At 47.8% G+C, this 17,435-nt stretch overlaps 2 protein-coding genes across 2 annotated transcripts; one reads left to right on the top strand and one right to left on the bottom strand.

The window, feature by feature from the left end:
* Window positions 1-7,360: 7,360 nt before the first annotated feature.
* On the top strand, window positions 7,361-13,787 carry LOC120655098. Its single transcript, XM_039932824.1, has 5 exons — window positions 7,361-7,561; window positions 12,279-12,611; window positions 12,810-12,907; window positions 13,315-13,396; window positions 13,528-13,787. The coding sequence occupies exons 1-5, from the start codon at window positions 7,361-7,363 to the stop codon at window positions 13,666-13,668; spliced, it is 855 nt and encodes a 284-aa protein (XP_039788758.1). The 3' UTR covers window positions 13,669-13,787.
* Window positions 13,788-14,440: 653 nt separating this feature from the next.
* LOC120706357 (transcription factor MYB106-like) lies at window positions 14,441-16,540 on the bottom strand. Its single transcript, XM_039990983.1, has 3 exons — window positions 16,238-16,540; window positions 15,963-16,092; window positions 14,441-15,388 (listed from the first exon to the last, which is right to left on the bottom strand). The coding sequence occupies exons 1-3, from the start codon at window positions 16,371-16,373 to the stop codon at window positions 14,707-14,709; spliced, it is 948 nt and encodes a 315-aa protein (XP_039846917.1). The 5' UTR covers window positions 16,374-16,540; the 3' UTR covers window positions 14,441-14,706.
* Window positions 16,541-17,435: the final 895 nt, after the last annotated feature.

Here is a 17,435-nt window from a genome sequence, read left to right as displayed (position 1 = left end):
TTCAAGCGGCCCATGGTGTTAGGAAAGGGGCGTCATCTTATAGCTATATATGGCACAGTCCTCTCTCTCTCTCAATTGTGTGTGTAGAAAAGATTATGGCTGTGTAGAAACGACTTTTCTACCCCTAATTATTGAGCATTGGGAATGCTCACATCACCCACTAGAGAAAAGCGGATACTCCTATTACACACCCATGAATACTAGATGTTTTTCCCTACCTTAGAGCAAGTATTATGAGATGATGTAGGCAGGCCAAATGGAGTGATACATCATATTTGTGTTGGGTTGGAAGGGGGAGAGAAGAGAAGCGGATTGCAAGTTTACACCGGCTGCAACACGGACTCCTATAAATTTGGTGAGAGAATGAGAGAAGATAAATCAAGTATTAATGGTGCAGCGGCCCACCTATACAACCAGCTTACTGTGCGGATTGGCTATTAGATTAGCTTAATAAGATATGGTAACAACATATAGCCAATAAATGTCTAAATTATTAGCCTTGCGGCAATACGCCCATAAAAACTGGATGGAGGGAGTATTTTCTTCTTGTATAGTATGTCATAGTAGCACACTTCTTTCCTCCAAGCTGCACAAAGCCAATTTTGTCGCATTCAATCTCTCAATTACTCCGGCGTACACCGGTGACAGGTTGTTGTCTATTTTAAGGATATTGTGCGCATCTTTTGACAAAGAACGGATCCCCTATATGGTTTAAACCACCAAACAGCGTTTCTTCATACCAGTAAGATATCATCACGTCAGCACCACAATTTCGTCAGTGCTGACGAAACAAATAATCTAAACGAAGACCTATTTTAACCATGCTTGACCAGAAAAAAATGTAATAATCAGCATCATATTTCAACGGAGTGCCCATAAGTTACGGAGCCTGTAATTGTGATTATGTGTGACTATGGCTTTTAATTTACTGCTTCTGCATTAGGCTAATCCCAATGGTAGTTTCATTTTGTTGTTTCCAAGAGTACCACATCACCAAAATGCAAATGAAACCATGGATGAAACTCACCCCCACAATGCATTGTTTCATATTTGCTATTTCATAGGCTCTCATCCTATTTAATTTTAAGACTCATCAAGTGTTGGTACTTGTGCATACATGGTTTCATCTAGATGAAACTCATTTTATCTCTCTCCTCATTAAATCAGTTTCATATCATTTAAAATAGTAATATAACACTCTATTTAATATGTATGAAACTCTTATGAAATCTCCACGAGGACTGGTCTTAGGGTGGTGAACACAATAACTCGAAGAAACCGAAAGTTCTCAAAACCGAGGACGTCCGTACATCGACCAATGGGGTCCAAGGATTGAATGATGTGACGGCCATACTGTCCTGCATCTCCTACCTGCAGCCTGCTGTACTGACCAATGGGAAATGGAGTATCGGCCAGGCTTTTTCTCCACAAACAACCAGGGCTGTGTTTAGATGAGGTGAAAAGGAGGAGAAAAAGTCGCATCAGTCACTAGCACACTGTAGCACTTTTCGTTTATTTGTGGTAAATATTGTCCTACTATGACCTAACTAGGCTCAAAAGATTCGTCTCGCAACGTACATCAAAACTATGCAATTAGTTTTTTTATTTAACTACATTTAGTACTCCATGCATGGGTTATTTGCTATATTTAATGTTTCGATGTGATAGGAGATGTGATGGATGTGATGGAAAGTTTGGAAATTTGGTGGGAAATAAACACACCCCAGAGCACCACCTGATCACGTACGCCCTGATCACGTACGCCATCTATCTTTGTTAAAAGCAGTGCAACTTATTAGTCATGCTAAGGTTTTTGGTGGTAGATATGCCAGGAGATATGTTGTCGGGCAAAATGCTAAAAGCGCCACCCTGCCTTCTAATAATAAAAGATTCCACAGAAAGTGCTGGCTTCCTCTTGTCTTTTAAACAATGCTGCGATTCCATTTTCTTGGAATTTGCATTGATTGAAAGATTACGATAAGATCTCAATGTTCAGCAGTTAATTGGAGTTTCCAAATTCAGGACAAATACATCTATCTACTATCTTCTTCTTATATATCTATAAAAGTAAAAGTTGAAACCACTGAAATTTTTTCTCACCAAGATTAGGCCCACCGTACCCCTCATGGAGGCCCCACTTATTAGGTCAAAAGGTTTGACGAAAGAGAGGGGGAGATTGCACCCCTCAAAAAAAGAGAGAGGATATTTTCCATCAAAATCCTAATAATTTTTACACCAGCAATTTCCTATACCCACCTCTTGTACCGTGTATTATTTTTCTTTGGCACACACTTTTCTTTTCTTTGCACATGCATTCACCCACAATCCATGCCATTATTTGTTTTGGAAGGATAATAATTTACATAATTGTTTATGGAAGAAAAAGAAAGATATGTATTATTTTTGGAAGAAAAATAAATAACATCATTGCTTGATGGAAGAAAAATTAAATACGTGCATGTGGCACGTACATCTTTACTAGTGTTTGAAAAAGAAAATTAAAGAATACCATAAATGTATAATATCGAGCTTCCACCTATATATAGGTGGGGAAGAACATGTACTGGGAGCATTCTTCTATAAAGACGTGACCTAGCTTGTCCAAAGAGCAAAGCTGCTCGATCATGTTTGAGTTATCTTCGCCTTCAGTGTGAATCTATTTTTTTTTCTCTGAATGGTGTACCTAGTTCTTTCAAGATATCATGTTTACTAAGTAATAGAAGCAGAACTTCATGTTTTAGCATTGTGATATGCTGCTATGCCTATATATTCCTTCACTGACCGTGCAAGCATGTGTAAATACAAGAATTCTAAAGGACATTGTACTTCAAAAGATTTTGTTTAAATTAGTATTTGCTACACAATCATTTGTGTTATTGCGCAATGCCAACAGGTGCTAGTTGATTTTAAAAGGAAAATGTTCACCATCTATTTGACAGCAAGTAACAACCATATGATTATACATAACAGCAGACCACAATTTAATGGGATATTCAAATAGTGTAAACAATCATTACATAAAATATAGTACATCTCATAAAGTTATTGCTAGAGCATCGAGTATAGCTTGTTCATCCACCAATTAAGATATCTCGTTTCTCACACGTCAAGAAAGTCATATAGAAATTAGAAGTTGGCCGCCCAATTGCAAGGGTGGCGACACGAGTACGCATGACTACTAGTGCATCGATAACAATGAACCTCTATGATGGATATAGCTAAAATATGTTGCAAATCTTTCATCGAATCTCGGAATGACTTAGGAGGGAGGAGAACACTTTCATGAATAAATTTTCTCCGTTACGTGCAATACAAGTAGGTTCCAAATTCCTATAATAGCGTTCTCACATATAAAACAAAATGAATGTAACTACATATGCTTAGTTTTGTTATTAAGTTCATGATATCTTTTCGTTGTAGCCAACGTGTAGTTTACGATAAGTTGTAAGCACGGCAAAGCTATATAGATGTTATAATACCTTCTTTCTCTGCAAAAAAAATCTTATCGAATACTTGTAAAAAGTTGAATTTCTTGGGCCGCTAATCAGTATGGGCTTGACTGGGCTTGGCCGAGCTTTTGAATCTTAGTTGTGGACTTGCGGCGTAAAGGTGAAGCCTAGGAGAATGGGATGGGCGCTCGGCCGCGAGCTCGATGCCAAATTGTAATGGTTTTAGAAAGAGAATGGGAACATTTGGCCAGAGCACTTATCATTGTGTATTCAAGAAATAACCTGATGGTTTGCAATTTAGTCTTTCGCATATATTTGCATGAAGTATAGAACAACTCGTCTCAAAATTAAGAGCAAGGAGTCCATGAGACAAATATAATTCTTTTCAGTTCATGTGGAGTTGTGGTTGAACCATATGCGCCTCTTCATCCATATATATCCTCAATCGGCGTAGAGGATCTTGGACAGAAAATCAGGAGGGCTGCATCTGCAAGGCTCCTTTCCCCCCAGGTTATATATCCTCTCTCCACCTTTTGCACATACTCCCTCCGTCCCGCAATATAAGCACTTCTAGCATTCAAAATTTTTATCAAAATGTAAGCATTGCTATGTGTGGGTCCCACCACGTTATCCTTCTGCCTCGCGTCTCCTGGATGACTGGATCTCCAAGCCCGCACGGCCGCCGATGCACTCTCAGCTCCGGCACGCCCACCCGCCGCCGCCCCTTCAAGCTCCGGCCGCCGTCCCGCCCACCTCCCCTCTCGCTCCGACTGCCGCGTGGTGGCCCCGCCACGCCGCCATCCTCCCCTCCCCCTCCGACTGCCGCGCGGGGGCGCCTCCTCCCCCTGCTCCGGCCGCCGCGCCGCGTGGCCGTCCTCCCCCTGCTCCGGCCGCCGCCCGGGGGGCTGCCTCCTCCCCCTGCTTCGCCAGCCGCGAAGAGGCGCCTCCTCCCCCTGCTCCGGCAGCCGCGCGCTCCGGCCGCCGCCAGGGGCCCCTCCTCCCCGGCTCCCCCTGCTCCGGCCGCCGCAAGGGCCCCCTCCTTTCCCTGCTCCAGCCGGCCAAGGCACGCCCGCCCGCGCTCCTCCCCTTCTGCCTGGCCGCCGCGCGGGGGCCTGCCGTGCTGCCCTCCTTGATGGTGGTGGCGAGAGCCGCTCAGCGCTGGTGTCCCCGGGAGCCGTGCCAAGGCTCATCCACTTAAGGGCAAAATCGTCATTTTCCGCTCCTTCTATTTTTCCAATTTAAATCCTTGGAGTGCTTATATATTGGGACGGAGGGAGTACCATGTATGGGAACTTGGGCAAAACAAAGTCCTTGGTCACTGGTGGAGCCATGTGAGGTAGCATATGATGTCTCCAACCAATGACCAAACGAGGATATGACTCAGCATCTCCTAAAAATAAGAGATCAACAGGACTTCGGCCCAATTCTTTCCATTAATCAAATGGCGCTGATCACAAGTGTCAATCGTCAGCGAGTCGAAAAGGGCAAGATTCTGGAGATTCGAGCCACCCAAAGCAATACGACCAAATTGAAGGAGTTACCTCTTTCAAGTTTTCGTAGTACTAGGTACAAGCTTGCACATGCAGATGAGTTTTTTTTAATGAAGCTCCACCTCAGCCATCCATTTATATTTTCATTTTTCGGGAAATGACTTCACCTGTCGATTTACCTTTGGGAATGGGAATCAGGAAGGAGACCACTGGTCTCCGGAGCCCATTAAATTGTGTGCTACTGCTTTTTTTAAAAGATATAAAATAATTTAATTTGTTATGTGAGAAGATAATATTGTGAAGCAACTAAAATACCCATTTGTCTGTCGGTGTCAGTAGTGAGTACATGTTGATCACGTTAGGTGTTCAGGCAGTTAGGTGTTTGTCTGATGATGTGATATCTCATTTTTAATATATAGTCTCATCAATCAACTTTAGTCATTCTGAAAATGTGCCCATAAGGAAAAAAAGGGAACTCCTGTAGCACTAGGTCACATCACGGCCTGGAAGATAAATTATCTTTCTAGAATGGGAATTTATTTTGACTGATAGTGTTTACCCTCCTAAAGTCATCATATGTATAGATCATGCAAGGAACTTAACTAGATCGATCGAGTACATATAGATAATCTATTTTCTGTATGACACACGATGATTCTTACGCAAGTTGCAAAAGCAAAATTAATTGGTTATTATCACATCTCTACCAAGGTATGTAATATACAATCTATTTTACAGTTAACCGCATCACAAACTTAATAATATCAATTAACTTTCTTAGTGTACCAAGATCCGTATTATTAATTTAGTAGGTCCTGTGCTCATGTGATAGCGTTTATCCAATCAGCGTGTGGAGGATAACATACTCTGTGTGTTGGATCGCAGTGAGATAGATTAATTAAGTATGTAACTGAACATGAACCCAAGCCTCTTGGTGAGTCTCAAATTTGACCTCTACAAGGTCCCCCAAATGCATGGCAGGTTGTTGCTTGTAAACCATAGGTGAGTGAAGCAAATTAAGTTCAATGAATAACTAGAAGGTAAACAAAGTCATAAACATTCTACCACGCTTGTTAGAAAAGTTGTTTTTGAGGAGTAGAACCTCGTAAAACAAAGATTAAACTGCAGCTTAAACGCCTATATATAGGTAGGCTATATATATTCAAGATAACACGCAACTTTTTCCCCAATCCCCTTATTATATTATATGCAATTTTCTTAGATTATCAAATCGCGATCCCATCTTTTCTTGCGCCTTTGTGTCCTTTTTGCGGGAAATCTATTCGTTGCATATGCGAGAAATCGACGCCACATCGCACACGCACTGTGCTTCTTCCCCGACGAGCTCCGGCGGCCAGGCTTCGGGTTGCTGACGAAGTTGCGAGCTAGGAGAGGGGGAGGGAGTGGCAGGGGAGGGTGGATGGGACGTGGGCCGAGCGGCTGCCAACGAGGTCGCCGACGACCGGGGTGGTGGAGGGAGGTGACGGAGCTTTAGGGTTCGGGTTGCCGGGGGTGGGGCGGCTCTATGGCCTCCGGCTATAGAAGAGGAGGGGGCCGGGGTGGCGGCGGCGGCAGTTCGACCAAAGGAGGGCGAGGTGGCGCGGGAGCACCGCCGGCAGGGGAGGGTGGGACATCCGGTGGGCTGTGGCCAGCGGCGAAGGTGAGGAGAAGGCAACGGCAGTGGAGAGCGGAGGTGTCGGGGATGGCGCCGCAGCCGGGGGAGGCGAGGGAAGGCGTTGGCGAGTGAAACGATTCCACTCGCATATAGACCCCCCCTGCCATGTCTGTCCCCTCCTCATCACAAACAACATGGCCGAAGTACAGTGGTTATCCCATATATGAAGAGTCGGTCGGATATATATGTATGATCCTCTTGGTGCAAACATATATCATATGATCATTATGGCTGAGACACTTAATAGTATTGATGATGGCTTTTATGTGTGTCGTATGTGACGGATGTATTAGATTTAAATTATTTTTTCCTTTTATATCTTTCTATATGCCATCTTGGAATTTAGTAAAACTAGAGTTAAAGATAAGTAATAGCGTTAGAAACAAACATAATTCCTCCGATCGGAAATATAAGGACTTGTTTGGCAGGGCTCCGGTTCGGCTCCTCTAGTGGAGCGGCTTCTTTGGTGGAGCTGAAGCCGTTTTGGGAAACATTTGGCAAAATAGCTCCTCCCAGTTGTTTAATATACACAGAAGAGGTTAAATAACCATACTACCCTTAACTATGTTTCTCAATTCTTTTTTCTTTCCTTCTTATTCTCATTTTTCCTTCACTTCCTTCTCTTTTCCTTATCAACACATGGCCTTCTTTCCCAGCCTACTCCCTCTCGGCTACCACCACCGCCTGCCTCCCTGCCTCAAGATCCCGCCATCGCCCCCGCCGTCCACCTCAAGCTCCGACGCGACATGGCCTCCCGCGGCGCTGGCCTCCCGCCCCGCCACGCCCTGCCCCACTGCGTCGAGATCACGCCGCCCGCCGGCGTCGTCCGCCTCAAGCTCCCACTGCCGCACCGCCTCCTGTCGTGGCCCACAGCACCGCAGGCTCCAACAGCGCTGGCCTCCCATCCCGTCTCGGGCTCCCTTGCATGCCGGCTACCCCCGCTGGCTGTCCGCCCACCTTGCAGGCTCCCGCACGGTCTGGCCGCCTGGCGCTCAGCCGCGCCCCATTGCCACCTGGCACCGTGCAGTCCTTTTTTTTTGCATCGCGGGCAGGTCGAGACGGGATAAAGTGGAACGTCTGACATTGGCTAAGGTTGGATCCGCGTGGAGCCTCGTTTCCTAGCTCCGCCTCGCACAGGGAAGCCATTAGGGGCTTTAGGTGGGGCTCCAGACGAAGAGCTGCTGCGTTTTGTACCGTTTGGCGGGGCTGTAGCTGGAGCCGGTTTTGGAGCCCTGCCAAATGGGCTTTAAGTCTGTCTACCTTCTAAATCAAACATTTTTACCTTTGACCATCCATATCTAAAAGTTACTGGTACTAATATGTTTATTACGTAAAATAGTTTAATATTCTATGGATATTGCTAGTCAAGGTGTCATATCTCCACGCGCTGCTAGGATCAGAGAAAAGTGCAGTCTTAGCTTTTTAATTACTGGGAGCTAGTTGGGAGGTGACAAATGTGGTAAGTGGGCAAGCGTACGTTTTCAATTAGTGGCAAATTAAATCGAAATGTTCCTTTCAACCGGCAGTTGCCCTGTCAACTACACTGCCGCCCACGTGCAGGATCGATTCCCCGCCGTCGCCGTCCTACTCCTCCCGAAGTCCTTTGTCTCCTGCAAGTTGCAGCTTCCAAATAGAGTAGTGATACTCCACCGGGCTATTTGATTTCTCCCGATCTGGGAAGCTGCGGCCTGCGCGTGGCTTCGCATCCAGGCATGTGCGGTGCAGCAGGAAGGCACGGGAACCTTGCCGATTCGGCAAATCGGCGCCCAGCTCAGGCGTCGTCGTCGGCGTGGCGCTGGCGTCTGCTTCTGCTGCTCGTGCCTTCTGCTTCACCAATCACCAACAACCCTGGAAACGGGAGGGGCACAGCCATTATCTAGCGCGCAAGTGGCCGGCCTCGCGGGTCTTTATTTTCCTTTGATTTCATTTGGCGCCGATCGGCGATTGGATTGGGCTTCCCTTTCCTGTCCGGTTAACGCCTCCCTCCGGTGTCGCCAACCGGCGATCCCGGCGCGTGCGTAACCTCCATGCCTCCACGGCAGCAAGAAAGGGAGCGTGGAGTGGGGGGCCACGGCGGCGAGCGCGGGGGACCAAAGCAAGCCGGTGACGGGGGTGATCGCCGGAGCTGCGGCCGGCTATTATATTGGCGGCTGCCGGCAGCGTAGAGGCGGGAGTTTTTTGTTTTCCAGTAACGACGAGACAGAGGAATAGGATGAGATCAGGGCCGAGAAGGGGAGCTGAGAGCCTTCGTAATAGGCCCGCAACAAAGATGGGGTTGGGCTTCTGGTTCCTGGGGCGCGCTACGAGTCCGGAAGCCAAGCCTTTCCGTGTCTCGTTGTGCCGGGCCGGGGCGCTCGACGGCTCGAGACTTCTTGGGCTGATAATTTTGGCGCAGAATTTGTTGGGCTACTGAAACAAAGCTTGGGCCCTTTCGTGCAGCCGCTCGCTTGTCGGGCCAGAATACCGCAATGAGCGTGCGCATGGTCGAGATGATAGATGCGCGCGGTAAGCGCAATCCAAAGCGGAAAAGCTATTCATCGCGCGCGAGATTTTTTTGGCCGCGCCATCGCAGAAGCGCGCGCGAGGTCCTCCCGTGTTCATCTTCTTCCTCCGGACAGGGGAGGAGGCGGTGCAGCCAGCGAGCAAGGACTGGAGGGGAGGGGGGTGGAGGAACGGGTGGTAGGTGGGCGGAGCGGCCGCTGGCAAAGTCGTCGACGGCCGGGGTGGTGGCGGGAGGCGACGGAGCCTATGGATCCGGGTTGCTGGGGGTGGGGGGCTCATCGGACTTAGAGGAGGGCTCGGCGGAGCAGGAGCGCCGCCGGCCGGCCGGGGCCGGACCCCCGGTGGGCGGTGTCGGCGGCAGGGGCGAGAAGAAGGCGGCGCGGCGGCGGCTGGACGGCGCGGCGGCGGCTGGACGGCGCGGCGGCGGCTGGACAGCGCGACGGCGAGTTCGGTTAGCGTGGCGGCGGTGGAGGGCGGCGGCGGAGGCGCCGCGAGCGACGCCGAAGCCGGAGGAGGCAGGGGCGGCGGGAGAGCGCAGATGCGATGTGCCGTCGATTCCTCGCACATCCAAAGCGGGTTGAAGGAATACCATCTACGACTCGGGATGGAGAACACCGATACGGTTCCAATTTTCCCTGTCGGAAAAAAGTGGGATCGCCCACCCCATTTTTTTTCCGACCTGTCCCTTTCATCATCAGATCAGAAAAAAAAAGAAAAGAAAAGAAAGATGCCTCCAAAGAACACGTGCCGGATTAACTCAAGAGACCAAGAGACAGGCGCGACTTCCCTGGATTTTACCCAGGCAGCAGGCAGTACTACTGCACTGATATTCTAACCAACCAAGGGAAGGTAAATAGTGTTACTGTGCTAGTAGCTAGCAGTACGAAATACTAAACCGCAAAAGCCGGCACGTTAATAACGTAGGCCTCTACGATGTCTTCGCCGCATGCACCTCCTTGTTAGACAGACGGGCGTACTATAAACACTCTGAAGGCCGAATAATCTGCGAGGGTTACCACATAACATCGTGGTCTTTTACGACGTTGACGTGCCAGCTGACTATGGTCAGGACACGGGAGTTATTTTTTTTCTTTTCAGCATTTTTCCATATGCAAGCTCAGTGGAGACTTTTCCAACCGTTTAAAAATACAATATGATTCAAAAAAAATAAGGATCTTTTCAATGGATTCATCTTTAAACTACCACTCCCTTCATCCCACAAAGACTATTCATTTAGCTTTGAGAATTTATCCCACAAAAATTGTTCATCTAACTTTTAGACCACTTAACAGTCCCACATCTTTGCTGCTATGAATTCAAGGTATCTCAGACCCCAAGGCCGAGTGGGCCACCGGATGCAGCACGGGTGCCAAAACAAAATGAACAGATAGTTATTAGGGGTATCAAGGACATTTTACATTCCCACTATCTTGTCTGAGATTTCCTAACTGAACAGCTCGAACCCCAAATACATGCTACTGAATCTATAATTCGAATTGAATAGGGACCCAAAATATAAGTTTATTTGAACTTGTGTTTGTTACTTCTATAGCATATGCGCAGCCCCCCCCCCCCCAGCTGGCGCATCAATGAAAATATGGAGAGGGTGAAGGAGAAGAAGAGATGGAGGAAAGAAGAAAAATAAAGAGATAGTGAAAGAAGAAGAGACCAGCTCCCCTTCAATCTTGTTCTACATTCGCCACTGCATATACGTTCAATTAGTTTGGTTCCATTGGCATCCCTCTTGTTAAGTTTCTAACCCCGTCGCAAGTCAGGCTGGACTCTGGACTCGAGCTAGGACAATAGGACTAGATTCGGCATTTTTTTTTTGCTCAGGCCTAAGCAACAGCATATTAATAATGTTTAAACTAGCTAGCAATCATATCCTCAATTCTTTGATGATACGTAAACATAACCATGGGATGCTTGATTGTTGGCGCAAGTCAGCCATGGTGCATCTGTGGTTACCGCAGTGGAAAAAATTCCACCTTAGCGAGAATATTGCTGCAAAAGTATGAAGGCCGCCTATGGTATGCCAACAAACCGAACAAGGGCGTAAATTCTTGTGGCGTGCCAAACCAGAAGTGTGAGAAGACTAGCAACCAAGCACTCCATATGGGGTGGAAGGCCCGATGGAACACACAACTTGGTTGATAGCGCCCGGTACAATTAGGGGTGGTAATAAGTCATGGCCCTAGTGGCCTCTTCCACTACAAGAAATGTGAGTATCAGTGACGAAAATCACTATGACGAAGGTAAAGAATGTCATAGAATAGTCAATGTTTTGTGACGATTCAAGTGTTTTCGTCATGAAGTTGAGGTAGGCGAGTGTCTTTGTGATGAATGCAGATTTTCGTCACAAAAGATGCAACAATCAATGACGATTTGATAAACTCGTCATTAAATATCAATTTATTAGTGACGTTTCCATTTCATGACAAACAAAGATTTGTCACAAATTGTATCTCTTACTATGTATTATAATAACTTCCAAATTTCAACCGTACAAGTAATGATTTTACCATGTTCATGAAAATGAATTAATTCTAATTTGAGTTCAATAATTTTATTTTTAGCATATAAATATATTTCTACCTATTTATTGAAATTACTTCACATTTCAAATAAAATGTGTTGTAAAAATATTAAAATTACAAAAAACATAGTATAGACAAGTGCATACATATATTAAAAAACCATATGCAAATTTGGAATGAAAATTTCAAAGATTTCTATATTTTACAACCTACTTTCCTTAGTCACTTAAGTTGTATGAAACAAAATGAGAGATCTATCCATTTTGTGAATTATCTATACTTTAATATCCGTAAAATATTATGAAACCTTTATATCAAGCTTATACATCTAAAGAACGACTTTATTGAAACCTTTAATATAACCCTGATTTCATATGTTTGTTTATGTAGAAATATTAATTAAAATTTGAGGTAATAATATATTTTTAGAATTTATATAGATTTCTACATATTTATTTGATTTATTTTAGATTTGACCAACATGTGTACTAGTACTTAAGATCCAAAAATAAAAAATGACAAATAAAATTATATATGAGTTCATGAATTTAGTTTTGTTTGGAAAAAGGTTCATGAATTTAATTTACCATCAAAAGTTTTAATATTTTACAATTCATCCCGCCAGTCCACATTTTCGTGGCCTGCCAAGAGTAGCGGATATAAGTGCTCCCGCATATCTTCCCAAACCCTAAATCGATTCATTCCCAACCCTCATCCCCTCTCTGTTTTTTCTCTCTCCCAGACTCCAGTCTTCCTCCCGAAGCCCCGCCGCCCGCCGCCACCAGCCAGGGCATCAGGCGCCGGCCGCGCCGGGCCGCCTTGCACCGGGCGCTGCGCCGTCGCCGTGCTCCGGCCCCACCGCGCCGGCCCGCCATCCTCCGGGTGCCGGGCCGCCGCACGCCGCGTCGCCGACCGCGCCACTCCTAGTCGCTGCACGCCGTCAGATCTGCGTCCGCAGGTTCGAGTCGTCAACCCTCTCTGCTCTTCCACTTTCGTAGCCATCGCCGCTTCCCTCACTGCATGGCGCGGCAGCCGCAGGCGAGGTGCACGCGCTGCTGGGACTGGGGCTGCGCTGGATCTGCAAGCCAGCTGCTCCAGTCGTGTTTTTTTGGAAACAGTCGTGGTTGCTTGCCCGTAACCACTTTGCGTCGTCCAGATCCTCTTGGTTTTCCCGTGGCTCATCCTCACCTGCCATGTTCCATCCGCATCTTTAGCTACACCAAATCCACATTCAAGGTTGGAGTTCTTTAGCGAGTGAGTGCTCCTGCCCCTGCATCTTATTTACATTCTCAAAATTATTGTTTGAATGTTGCTAGATATGAAGTTACTCCTGTTACTGCTATGACCCAGGTCCTAGTACTTGCCTGTGATTTTGCAATCGATGAAGGCATACTTGCTCTTGCTCTAGGTGAGAACTAGCACATTTTTCTTAGCTAAAATAGACTACCCAGTATATGTTGTACGTGCTCTGCCAGTAGTGACATATAAGCAAAGAGATTAAACCTTGTAGGTGTTCTATGCTCGTAATTATACATGTAAAGGAAATGTAGCACGGGATAGCGGGTAGGCGCAACTCGTGTAAGCTAAATATGCTGCAATGCCCTCTTTTTTAGGTGTGACTTGTGAGCTGCTAGTTATTTCTAATTAAATTTTGCATGCAGTGTCACTGCAAGGCACTGTATTTGCTTTGCCTCAGATCAAATGGAAAGGCAAGGATGGAAATCGTGGATAAAGGGACCAAAGGTGGTTGTTCTTTGAAACCAAACCAGTTCAACAGCAAGTTGTAATTAACTTAGTGGAATGCTCATAGTAGAAGACCTCAGTTACTGTGTTAATTTTGTTCAGCCTCGCTTACTGCTAAACCACAATTTCAGGATACCTTAGGAGGTCAAGAGCCAAACTCTGATGATGATATTGTGGAGTTTTTTTTGGTACAGTTTATGAAACAAGTTTATTTGGTGAACATAGGCATTCATTTAGCTGGTTCATGCCCACAATTTTTAGTTTTGTATTAGTTGAATGGTCAAGACATGTGACAAAGTGATATGTTATGAAATGGTTGTAATGGCACATGTTGTATAAATACCATGTAATTTGAATGCCTCGATTGAGTAAATATACAAGGATTCTCTAATATGTGGTGTTATTATCACATTTTTTTGTTCATCATATACTAGTCATGCTGGTTCATGATTTGTGATGTTCTGCTAAGCATTGTATGATGAAAAACAATCGTCATAGAAGGTACAAATTTAGCGACAATATACTGATTGTCATCAGATGCATTTAATGACGATAAGGAAATCGTCACCAAATGTACTTTTGTGACAATAAGCAAACTGTCACAAATGTGTTTCATTCTATGACGATTTTCTAAAGAACGTCATTAATGACATTTTGTGACGGTGGTTCTATGACGAACCTTTTGACGCAGTAAAAACGTCACTATTACAGTTCTATGACGAAAACCTATACTTTCAGTGACCAAAATAGATCATCATAGATAGTTAAATCTCTTGTAGTGTTCACAGCCCAACAAGACCTTTAAATTTTTTAGCTCAAAATTGTATAAGATTATAGCTCTGCCTTTTTAGGGGCCGGTCTTTAAATTTTTTAGTTTAAAATCTTGAACCCTTTACCACCCCTAGATACAGTGTCGCAAGATGAGTATGCTCAAAATGACACCGCGGTTAGCAAGGTCCAAGCAATGTCACAAGAATATATCCAGTAGTGCGGGGAGATGGTGCACGTAGCAGTTGAATTTAGAACACATGTACCGTTGATGGATGATCGATTCCAAATTTTCTTGAACTCTTGGAAAACACCAAATTTCGAAGGGAATGCTCATGATAGCTTAACATTAACACTATCATTTGTACTAGATCAGGGACAGACACACACACAAAAACGAAAATCAGTACATGTTTATTGCACCTAAAAACATACCACGTCGACAGCCATTAGCACATAAACTACAACCAAAACACCTAGGAACATGCATGACAAATAAGTAACATTAGCCCAGGTTCAATTCATTGTTGCACGACGGCTACTCAGCAGAACTCTGCCGCCGCCGTCAAGTACATCGCCGGGTCCGTGACAGCCTCGGAAGTCAACGACGACGAAGACGACGACATGGACGAGTTGACCATATTCAGAATGCTGCTCCAGTAGCCCTTGTCCACCTCCTCCTCCTCCTGATGCTGCTGCTCAATGACGCCAGCGTCCGCCGACGTGGCCGCGAACCTCTGCTCCGCGCCGGCGACAGGACAGTCAAGAAGGACGCCGGCAAGGAAGCCTGGCGTGGCGGCGGCGTCATCGCCGAACCGGTGCTGCTCCCCGAACGCCTCCCCGTACGAGCGCGGCGTCAGGACGGCGTGCGCGTCGTCGTGGGCCGCGCCGGCGGCGAACAGCGCGCTCTCCGAGAAGCTGAGCGTCGAGGTGGGCGACTCGAGCCCGCTGGCCGCCGGCGGCGAGGCGAGCGCGCGCAGCTTGGCCTCGCGCGCCAGGCGCGCCTCCGCCTCGAGCCGCGCGCTCTCCCACTGCGCCGTGTGGCTGAGGTGCGCGGCGGCCCTGTAGCGCGCGCCGGAGGAGGCGCCGCCGGCGTCGGCGCGGGGCTTGTGCGTGACGGGGTCGATGCCCATCTTGGCGAGGCGCTTCTTGAGGTGCGTGTTCCAGTAGTTCTTGATCTCGTTGTCCGTGCGCTTGGGCAGGTGCGTCGCGATCGCCGACCACCTGCGGATTGCACGCGGACGCGATCGTTGTCAGCGTTTTTACTGCAGCGCGATGCGACGCGGTAAGAAGAAGAAGAAAAAATGGCGTAAATGATTGGAGGTGCGTGTGGTGCGAAGGGGATTGAAGGAGCACGTGCTCGTGGTGACGGGCGGACACGGACAGGCAGGCCGGGATGGGCGGAATGATGGGGTCGTGGCAAGGTCAACATGGCCGGGCCAGGGCGACAAGCGAGCGGTGACGCTGGTCCAGCGCCCTGACATGGATGGCGAGGCACAGCGAGGCTAGCGGGCTCGGCAGCATTGATGGCAAGCGTGACTAGCCAATCCCTCTGGGCTGTGCGACCAACCATGCGTTGCAGAGGAAAATAACCTGCTGGCACGGTATTAATTTTTTTCACGCCTCAATTTTCACCACGTTCTTGCAGATGCAGGCCGGGCAGCTTCCATCCATGCACAGGACGGGAACACGCACGAGTGGCGTGGCAAGTGAATCCATCATCAAGCATCTGTGCGTGGTGATCCGTGAGTGGCAGTAGGGCCTAAGTGGCAGTGGAGTGGTCTGTCTGGTGCGTCACCTGTTGCCGAGGAGCGCGTGGAGCTGGATGATGGTCTGCTCCTCCTGGAGCGTGAACTTGCCCCGCTTGATGTCCGGCCGCAGGTAGTTGGTCCACCGGAGCCGGCAGCTCTTGCCGCACCGCCGCAGCCCTGACGACGACGACAGCAAACGCCGGCATCAGTAAGATAGACTACGCGCCTGACCCATGGCGCGTCTTCAGCCGACGAGCTAGCTAACTAGCTAGCCAGCACGCTCGCGGAACGAGAGCCACGGGAGCGCTAGATGAGGACTCACCAGCCTTGGCCGGCAGCGAGCGCCAGCAGCCGTGGCCGTGCTGCTCGATGAAGGCGAGCAGCTTCTGGTCCTCCTCCGGCGTCCAGGGGCCCTTCTTCAGCCCGGCCTCCTTCTCGCAGCACGGCGACCGCCCCATCTATCCCGCCCGGCCGGCCGCGCGCTGCGATCGCCGGACGGAGAGGACGGGTCGGAGGCTCGGAGCGGCGAAGCCCACGGAAGAGCTTGCTCTGGTGGTGATGACTGATGAGCGAGAACGGACGAAGCGAGTGGCTAGTGGCCAAGTGAGTGACCCCCGGTACATGTCGCCACCTAGCGGCATAAATAGAGCCGGGGCGCGCGCGTGCTGCCCTGGGCGGCGACTGGCGTGCGTGCTGCTGCCCCAGGCAGGCAGGCAGGACCCAGTAGTACTGGACCGACTGACTGACTGCCCGCGCCCAGCGTCAGAGGGGGAGGATCCGATCCTCTTGGGTTTCCGTGCCGTGCGGACGACGCGCACGCCGGAGGGTGGCCCAGCCACCAGGCGCACTGTTGGAGGCCAAAATTGACAATAACCGAGGCCGACTGGTCTGGGTCCGTAATCCGATTAGGGTTAGTATTTTGTGTTAAGAGTCCTATTGTAACTTGATTTAGAAGTGGTACGTCTCCCCGGCCTATAAATATAAAGGTAAAGCCTAAATCTTTTCAGGTTGGTGAGCTGGTTTGGAAGATAATTTTGCCTCTTGGGACAAAGAGCAATAAGTTTGGCAAGTGGTCGCCGGTTTGGGAAGGTCCATACAAGATTGTCAAGGTTATCTTCGGAAATTCTTATATGGTGGAGACGTTGCAAGGAGAACGTTTACCCAGAGCACTGAATGGAAGATACTTGAAGAAATATTACCCAAGTGTTTGGCAAGATGCTTGAAGATGAAGACGGCCGGTATTTGGATATCGCCCTTAGCATTATTTTTAGGCTAGTGCTGGATTTGTAATTCTGTATCTTTAGAGCATGTTTAGGTACTTGCTTTTTGGCTTGCATAGCTCACCAAAAAGATAAGGGGCCATATGTTGGAGCCAAAATTGGCAATAACCGAGACCGACCGGTCAGACCGGTCTGGGCCTATAATCCGAGTAGGGTTAGGGTTTTGTGTTAAGAGTCCTATTGTAACCCGGTTTGAAAGGGATTCGTCCTCCCCGGCCTATAAATATAAAGGCTTCGGCC

This window comes from Panicum virgatum, chromosome 1K (genome assembly GCF_016808335.1).
Source record: "Panicum virgatum strain AP13 chromosome 1K, P.virgatum_v5, whole genome shotgun sequence".
NCBI classification, from domain to species: Eukaryota; Viridiplantae; Streptophyta; class Magnoliopsida; order Poales; family Poaceae; genus Panicum; species Panicum virgatum.
Note: the sequence above shows the minus strand (reverse complement) of the source record. Positions and strands in the feature narration are given on the sequence as shown.